At 44.7% G+C, this 9,333-nt stretch overlaps 2 protein-coding genes across 2 annotated transcripts; one reads left to right on the top strand and one right to left on the bottom strand.

Annotated features, from left to right (window-relative positions):
* The first annotated feature begins 3,686 nt into the window (after positions 1-3,686).
* On the top strand, positions 3,687-4,796 carry LOC124708678 (mitochondrial import inner membrane translocase subunit TIM23-1-like). The gene has a single exon (XM_047240354.1). It carries the CDS (start codon positions 3,778-3,780, stop codon positions 4,360-4,362), a length of 585 nt encoding a protein of 194 aa, XP_047096310.1. The 5' UTR covers positions 3,687-3,777; the 3' UTR covers positions 4,363-4,796.
* Positions 4,797-5,306: 510 nt separating this feature from the next.
* LOC124708584 (molybdate-anion transporter-like) lies at positions 5,307-8,548 on the bottom strand. Its single transcript, XM_047240263.1, has 8 exons — positions 8,398-8,548; positions 8,124-8,268; positions 7,860-8,028; positions 6,723-6,993; positions 6,373-6,635; positions 6,072-6,284; positions 5,769-5,886; positions 5,307-5,658 (listed from the first exon to the last, which is right to left on the bottom strand). Exons 1-8 carry the CDS (start codon positions 8,546-8,548, stop codon positions 5,615-5,617), a joined length of 1,374 nt encoding a protein of 457 aa, XP_047096219.1. The 3' UTR covers positions 5,307-5,614.
* Between the last annotated feature and the right edge of the window lie 785 nt (positions 8,549-9,333).

Raw genomic sequence — 9,333 nt, 5'->3', positions numbered from 1 at the left:
CACTAGCTTTCCTAGACTTACTAGGATGTGAAACAATATTAGAAGCATCTTCACAGAAAATGATGTGACCATCTTCTACATTTTCAGTCACAAGATCTTTAATTATTGCAATAGCAGGTTCAACATTTATTTGCTCCTCAGGTTCTATAGGTTTGTTTGAACTTTTATTAACCACACTAGTTATAACAGAATACTCCTTCATCTTAGCAAGGAAAGGAGTTTTTTCAATATAAGCTTCAGGAAGAATATGATCAACAGTTTTAATTTCAACACATTTACCTATAGGTGAATCAGTTTTATCTTTATAAGGTTCATGATACTTATTAAAATTCTTCCTAGGAAATTCAAAATGAGAGGCAAAGGCTTTATAAAAATTTGCAACAACTTGAGAATCAAGACCATAAGTAGCACTCATATTACGAAATTTATCAATATCCATAAAAGTTTCAATGCATTCATAATCATAATTTATACCCGACTCTCTACCTTTGTCGTTCTCCCATCCTTCAGTATTCTCCTGAATCCGATCAAGAATGTCCCATTTAAACTCTTATTTGTTGCGTGTGAATGATCCAGAACAAGAAGTATCCAGCAAGGTTTTGTCTTGAAAAGAAAGTCTTGCATAGAAATTATCAATGATGATATTACTAGGAAGCTCATGAATGGGGCATTTGAGCATTAAAGACTTCAATCTCCCCCATGCTTGGGCAATACTCTTTCCATCATGAGGCCAGAAATTATATATGCGGTTTCGGTCTTTGTGAATTTCACTTGGAGGATAGAATTTAGAATAAAATAGAGGCACAATATCCTTCCAATCAAGAGAGTTCCCATTCTTCAGCAATTTATACCAATGCGCCGCTTTACCAGATAGCGACATAGAGAATAGTTTCTTCCTAACTTTATCCATAGAAATACCTGCACACTTGAATAACCCGCATAATTCGTGTAGAAACAGTAAATGATCTCCAGGATGGACAGTTCCATCCCCTTCATAGCGGTTATCCACAACACGTTCAATAATTTTCATAGGTATTTTATATGGAATCTCTTTCTCACCTGGCGCCTCATCCACTACCGTTGCAGTAGTAGTAGATTTTTCAAATAGGAATGCAAGAGAAGATCTCCCCATAATGAATTATGGCAGCCGACAGAAATAAAAACAGCACGTACAGTAAAAGTTTTCCTTACCAATTCCACTTACCAATAGCGCTTCACTCCCCGGCAACGGCGTCAGAAAATAGTCTTGATGACCCACAAGTATAGGGGGTGTATCGTAGTACTTTCGATAAATAAGAGTGTCGAACCCAACGAGTAGCAAAAGGTGTTGACAAGCAGTTTCGATGAAGGAATCACTGTAAATGCTCACAGACAAGTATTCAGGGGGTTTTGATATAGCAGATAAATAAAATACAAGTAAGTAAAATGCGAGAGTAATAATTGCAGCGAGTGGCCCAATCCTTTTTAGCACAAAGGACAAGCCGGTTTGTTTACTTATGATGACTAAACGTTCTTGAGGACACACGGAAATTTAGTCTAGTGCTTTCGCTTCATATAGTTGATTAATCTTCATTGTTTTGATAAGTGTTGTGTGGGTGAACCTATGCTAATGCACCGTCCTTCCTAGGACTAATACATACTTGTGATTAAACCCCTTGCAAGCATCCGCAAATACAAGAAAGTAATTAAGATAAATCTAACCACAACCTTAAACTCTGAGATCCCGCTATCCCTCATGCATCGATATACCAACGGGGGTTCGAGGTTGTTGTCACTCCGAGCAACCCCACAATTAGCAAACGAATACAAGATGCATTCCCCTAGGCCCATAAAGGTGAAGTATCATGTAGTCGACGTTCACATGACACCACTAGAAGAATAACACCACAACTTAAATATCAAACCATTAAATATTACTCAACATAGTTCACTACTAACATTTAGACTTCACCCATGTCCTCAAGAACTAAACGAACTACTCACAAGACATCATATGGAACATGATCAGAGGTGATATGATGATGGATAACAATCTGAACATAAACCTTAATTCAACGGTTTCACTCAATAGCATCAATAACAAGGAGTAATCAATACCGGAGAGTTTCCCTATGAAATAATCAAGATTCAACCCTAGATGTTACAAGCGGAGATGAAGTGCAGCGGTGGAGATGACGGTGTCGGCGGTGGAGATGATGGTGATGATGATCCCAATGAAGTCCAGCTCGATGGCGGTGACGATGGCGACGATTTCCCCCTCCGGGAGGGAATTTCCCCGGCGGATTTCAGCCTGCCAGAGAGTTCTTTTCTCTCAGGTGTTTTCCGCCCCGCAGAGGCGGCTGTGTCTATTCTCGATGTTCTTTTACGCCTTAGGGTTTTCGGGAGATGATGTACGCGAAGGAGAGATGGCCGAGGGGTGTCGTGGGCCCCCTCCCCACATGGCGGCGCGGCCAGGGTGGAGCCCGCGCCGGCCTATGGGGGGACATGGCGGCCCTCCTCGGCCTCCCCTTTTGTCTGGCTCCGTCATTTGGCGAAATAGGAGCTTCGGTATATTTTCCGTCAATTGTTGATCTCCAGAAATATTTTATCCTGACGGTGCTTTTTCCAGCAGAATCCTGACTCCGGTGAGTAGTTCTCCAATCATCATGAAATATGCAAAATAGGTGAAATAACATAAGTATCATCTCTAAATATGAAATATATCAATGAATAACAGAAAATTATGATATAAAATAGTGATGCAAAATGGACGTATCAAAAGTCCTCTTTCTCAAAACAATACGTTCAACAAGAACATTACCAGGCACAACCAGTTAAGGCCACACCTTGAATTTTCACCCTGAATCGCCCCCAGATACAAGTCGATGTTCGAAATCACGAAGCTCCAAGCCAATTCCACCTCAGCACCAAGATCCGGCCACCGTTGCTCTTCCACCGACCTCGGCTTTCATGACCTTCTCCGCTAGCACCATGCCAGCAGAGCTTCGAAGCGCTCCCTCTGAAACCAAACGGTCAGATAAAAAACATGGGTGCGCATGACCGAAAGCACCCAATCCAGCAATCTTCAGGCATTGATCGCACAATGAATTTCACCGGCAGGGCCTTTCGGAACATGACAATCCAGCCAACCCGGCAGGAAGAAGCATCCGACCAATCTTCACTTGGCGCGAGAGAAATCACAGGACAGCCACCATTATTCATTGCAAGCCGAGAAAAATGACGAGACGCGCAAAGACGATGCCTCCGACAAGGTAACGACGTCAAGCGACGCCGTCATCATCCACCAAGACCGAGATCGATGTGCGGTTCTCACCGGCTGCCCCATCACTCCAAGCTCATCCCCACGTCGCCGGAGTTCCTCCAAGTTCTACTACTCAGATTTTCAGCGGTCGTTATATGAGATAGTGCCCAATGGTGATAGTGTGTGCGTGATGTATGCGTATATGTGCATCCTCAGTTCCTCACAGTATATTGGTGTTCCCAAAGAAATTGAGTTACTCCTCTCATTTGTCGCTGCAGTGACCTGAGAATTTATCACAGAAAGAAAACCATTTCATAATGATAAACAAATTCTCAAGATAGCAAAAAACTGTTCGCAACCTCGAGCGGCCGGCATCTAGCCCATAGCCCAAGAAAGAAAATATCAGCCACGAGAGGGACCGCGTCGCAAATGGTAGACAGCTAAAGCGGCACTCCTTCCATTCCTCCAATTTCCCCTGCCCCGCGCGTCTCACCGCCGACCACACCCCAAACCCTAGCCCTACCGCCGCCGCCGCCATGGCCGACCCTCGGATGTTCCCCCCGGGATCAAACGCCGAGGACGACCATGTCCCCGGCCGCCGGAAGTACAACCCCTACCAGGACCTCAACGTCCCCCACAACTACAAGAACCTCTACGATCTGCCCACGTCGCCGGAGTTCCTCTTCCAGGAGGAGTCCGCGGTGCAGCGCCGCTCCTGGGGCGAGAACCTCACCTACTACACGGGCATCGGGTACCTCTCGGGCGCCGTGGGCGGCGCCGCCCTCGGCCTCCGCCAGGCCGCCGCCGGCGCGGAGCCCGGGGACACCGCCAAGATCCGCGCCAACCGCCTGCTCAACGCCTGCGGCAGCTCCGGCCGCCGCTACGGCAACAGGGTCGGGGTCATCGGGCTCATGTACGCCGGGATGGAGAGCGGCATGGTCGAGGTGCGCGACCGCGACGACTGGATCAACAGCGTCGTCGCCGGGCTCGGCACCGGCGCGCTCTTCCGCGCTGCCAACGGGCCGCGATCCGCCGCCGTCGCGGGCGCCGTCGGCGGGGTCCTCGCTGCCGCCGCCTTGGCTGGCAAGCAGCTCGCCAAGCGATATGTGCCGGCAATATGACCACATCTCCGTATCCCTTCCTGTTCGCTCAGATCCAGTGATCAGATCAATCCGTCGCCAAGAATGAATCCTTGTTCGTCTGTAATTCTCAGGGTTAGCTGCTCCACTTGAGAGTTGAGAATGCATAATATCTATCCTATGTTAGTCACATCGGAATGGGAATTCTTTTGACCTGTGTTGCAATGTAACATCATGGATGCAAGAATAATATACGTTTTTTTTGGATGTTGCTGAACAAAAAGAGTTTATCCGAGAGTTTACAGCATTTGTATTGTAGATTGATGAGAACATGGGTGCACTGTGGATTACTAGGTTTTCATGAATGCTCATGTCTCATGTGGTGGATTACTAGGTTTTCATAAAATGCTCATGTCTCATGTGTTCATTTGTATCTCTTTGATGTGGCTTTGTGAATCAAAAAAATTCTGAAGTTCCTCTTGAGTTTGATGCTGTGATTGTGGCGATGATCCTGCTTCCGTGTTCTTTTGCAACTCCTGCTGATACAAGCTATAAGATCATTTGGAATATCTGGAGTTTAGCTGATCATTTTGAATATCTGGCACTCAGTTTGACCCTACCCCTAAGATCATGATGCTTTGCAGATGCATATTTCTGTATCTGTGTTATCATTTCTGGTTGTTTATAGCTCTGCTTCTGCCAATTTAGGAATACGATGAAAATATTCTAGCACTGGTAATTCTGCTTCTGCCACCAGTTGAGCTGTTTTGGTGGCCTGTTGATTGCTGTGCTCCTGTTCCCCTGAAGGATGTAAGCCACTCCATTGAGATGGTTGTGTAATTGTAATCACTACGTTTTAAGTAAAAATGGACTGCTAATCAGTACTCATTTTACCGAGACTACAAAAGATAGGAGACAATCAGCAGAAACTCATCTTGCTACGGAGTAGTAGAATCCTTCACAAGCATCCAGAATGGGGGACATGGTACAGGCTATAGCTTTCATCAAGAGACATGTCGGATTTAATACAAATATGATCCTGTTAGCACGTATAAGAAAGGAAGGCGAGTACAGATTTGGTGCTATGACAAGCTCTACTGTGCCGTGTGTAGCTCAATACACGCTGAACCGTGTGCTCTATCCTGACAAAACTGAATACAAGCACCTAACGAGGCAAACTACACAGAGTTTTGTTCCAGCATTCTGGTTCCATCTTATTCAGCGGCCCAGTGGAGAGCAGATGAAGTTGGAGACAGTTCAATGTCCGGTGCACGCCCATCCTCTCTGGTGTATTCTAAGGGTTCAGTGGCTCATCTTCTGCTATCATCTCTGTGGCTTCTGCAGGAGTTTGATCTTGTGGTTAGCAATTGAGTAAGACTGCATCTAATCCGAAGAAAGAAAATAACATTTGTTGGGTATGAAAATTGAAATGAATGAAGATGACGTACTAGTACTAATTGATCTGTGAAGGTCAGATACAACCATCAGCCGCCTCTGCAAAATTGCTGCGATGAAAAGGAAAATAGAACACATGCCAAACATGACAGTGATTGGGAAGGCATTCACCTGCAGAGTAACATTCATAGGAAGAGCATTATTGGCATGAGTAATAACAGTTTAGCTTGTTCTACTGCAATCTTTCTTTCTTCATGTACTCGTTTGAACTGAAGTGCGCATGGTATTTTCTGTTATTGTACTAGACTAACAAAAAGGAACACTGAACTTGAAAGTAAGAAGGATTTGCTGCTTACATTGTAAAGCACCACACATACGAACAGGTTGAGTGGTATGCGGAAGAAATTCATGATAGTGCTTCTCGCCTCCTCGGGTATATATTGAGATCTCATCTTCATGATTGATGGCCAGAATATGCCAACACATGACTCGAATATACAGAAACCAAGGAGCTGTAGACAGCCTCCAAATGAGATGCTGCTACCTTTTTCTGAGGGAGGTACTATGAACTGTTGAGCACAAATAGATAACAGTAACATTTAGATCATAGTACTAAAACAAGGAAACAACCAAAATGGTTATGAATAGCAGGCTTACATTGGTAACAACAGGGAGGAAAAGAGTGAAAGCTGATATCGAGAACACGATCTGCATATAGCCCTCAACCTTCATCTTTCGAGCTAATAGACGAGACGCAATTGAGCTACCCAACATCGAAGAAAGCATGAATGTTGCAAATATGAAGCCATGAGGAATCTCTTCATCATTTGGGCTCAAAGCAGGAGTCCACAAGAAAACGAAAGTGTACATTGAACCCTCAAACAGTGATTGTATGGCCCCAAGCAATGCAATCTTTTCATCTGAAATATCATGAGAAATCCATCAATTCTCAGTGTCAATTTCAATATATTATTGACATATCTAATAGCCGGACATGCTAAAGTTACCAGAAGCAATGGCTTTAGCTGCAACTTTGAACTGGGCCATCAAGTCCTTGCCCTCAGATGCATCTCCATAGTTCTCACCCCATGAAGATAAGATAATTGCCATACCTATTGCTAGGAAGCAAGCAGCAGCATCAAATGGGGCGACAGGGCCAAAACCCAAGTTATCAGCCAGCAGATTAGCAAATAGCCCTGCGACAATGGCAACTAGGCCATTCCCAAGAAATATAGCCTTGGAGAATGTTATCGACAACCATTGCGGATCAAAACCTCTCTGCACAATCAAAAGTTAGATTTACACACTATCAGCCAATAATCAAGGGTATACAAGAGAGGAGTTCCCAAAGATATTCAGGAAATTGGGCGAGTTAATCAATAACAGCACAATGGTTTCATAAGCTAAATTGGACAGCTGATTGTACTGAACAAGGGAACATGACACAATAAACTACTAGTGATACTTGTACTCCCCCAGATCCAAAATAAGTGTCGGTGACTTACTACAAAGTTCGTACTAAATCAGTACTAAATCACCGACACTTACTATGGATCGGAGGGAGTACGTACTATCAATTTCTAAGGCTAATGGCTAATTCTCAGCAGGGTTGTGCTGAAAAACTTCAATTGAACATTGCCACAGTTCTACTTGCGGGTCAGTTTTATTTTTATTTCTGACCATGTGACAGAAAAAGTGGAAGACAAGATCTGCCCACACAAGGACTAAAATTCACATAAACATTTGAAAAGAAACTTGGATTACTGACAGGGTGTGCGCAAGAGGCTTAAACCTGATAAGAATTAATAAGCAGACCTCAGATCCTGGTACAGTTAGCATGTTGTACTTAACTGCATCACTATAAATATGTTCCTATACAGATCTCTTCAGTTTTTTTATACCTCAAGGTCATACACTCATACTGTATACAAGTTACCAGCAGTGAACTCTCCTTAATAATCCAGTAAGATAGCTTTTATACTGAGGCTGATATACATAATCAAAAGCAATAATATCCAAACTTCCAAAGATGTAAACTAGCTAGTATACTTATTAAGGTGGAATAAAGTGATCATTTTCTGAACAAAGCTGAAGCAGAACCACACAAGTGTTCGATGGGCACACAGATCTGGGTGAGCTGCTACCTTGTTGTGCTCCGCGACGAGCCACGACTCGAACGCGGAGAAGAGCAGCGATGTTGCAATGCCTCCAAGCACGCGGCCAATCATGAGAATCCTGTACTGCGGGGAGTGCTTGGTGATGCAGCTGAGGATGTAGGTGATGCAGTAGGTGATGCACGCCCTCTTCCTTCCCCTGCGAATCACCACCCAAAACCTCATCATTCAGTCATCAGTGCCTACCGACGAAATCAACACCGCTCCGCCAAAGGAAGGGACGAGCAGACGCACTGCTTGTCGGCGAGTGATCCGACGATGGTGCCGAAGAGCATGGAGGAGCCGAAGCCGGCGATGAAGAGGCGGCCGATGTCGCCCTTGTCGAACCCGTACTGGCTGTAGAGGAAGTACACGTACGGCCCCTGGAGCCAGTCCCCAGCTACACCAGAGACGAACGCACGATTCAGTCACCGGAAAACCCAGAAACGTGCCGGCATTGCGCCGCCGCAGTTCAGATCTGGGCGAATTAGGAGGGGCAGGGGAGGGGAGGGGTTAGGCGCGCGCGTACACATCATGAGGGAGTAGACGAGGACGTAGTTGTTCTTGAAGGAGTTGAAGGCCGTCGGGGTGGCGACGCGGTCCTTGCCGGACTTGCCGAGCTCCAGCGCCGCCACGACGGCGGCGAGGCCGCCGAAGACGAGGTAGTAGAACACCTCCATGGCGGGGCCGGTGCGGAGGGGATCGCGATTCGGGGGTGGCGAGTGCGATTGGGTCAGTTTGTTTAAGGGGACTGGATTTTATACGCGCAACGGCGTGCGTGTCATTCGCTAGCTTGGTTCACGGGAAATGTCAAACTTGTTTTCAAAACTTATAAAATTGAAACTTTCTACTCCACAGTTTTTTTAAGTAGAGTGAGAACTAATTTATTTTCAGTCAGATGATGCCATTATATCTTTGTTACAACTCATAATTAGCGCGAATCACAATATAAATTAAATGGTGTAAGATTTAACTAAGCACGAAACTAGCTAAGTACGAGCAAATCCGAGTACACTACGAGAAAAACGCATATATGTACATGATGTACACATTACAACCGGTAGAAACAAGGTAACCATCTATTTGGGTCAAATTCTAATAACGAATCTCTTTTGATCAGATTCTTACCAAAAAAGCACTCTCAAGCATGTGTAAATGTGACCGTCGAAACCTATCATGTGTATTTTATTACGAGCAGATGTTCATAATTTCACAAAAATACGCAGTGGCAACCAAGTTCCGGAGTACCCAAGTTATTGTAGCGGTGCAAAATTTATATTTCTACCGCTCTAAAAATTTTGAAGATTTTTTTTTGCATGTAGAGGACGCACGTATGTATGTCCGTGTCACTTTTCATACTTAAATTTGAAAGTATGTAGCTTAAAAAAATTAGTTTTAAATAAATAGTATGAAGGAAACTCAGCCGCACAGTAATTTCTACAACTTAGAGATCAGATAACTTGAC

Source organism: Lolium rigidum, chromosome 4 (genome assembly GCF_022539505.1).
Source record: "Lolium rigidum isolate FL_2022 chromosome 4, APGP_CSIRO_Lrig_0.1, whole genome shotgun sequence".
Classification (NCBI taxonomy): domain Eukaryota; kingdom Viridiplantae; phylum Streptophyta; class Magnoliopsida; order Poales; family Poaceae; genus Lolium; species Lolium rigidum.
The sequence above is the reverse complement of the archived record's forward strand: the minus strand, read 5'-3'. Positions and strand labels throughout refer to the sequence as shown.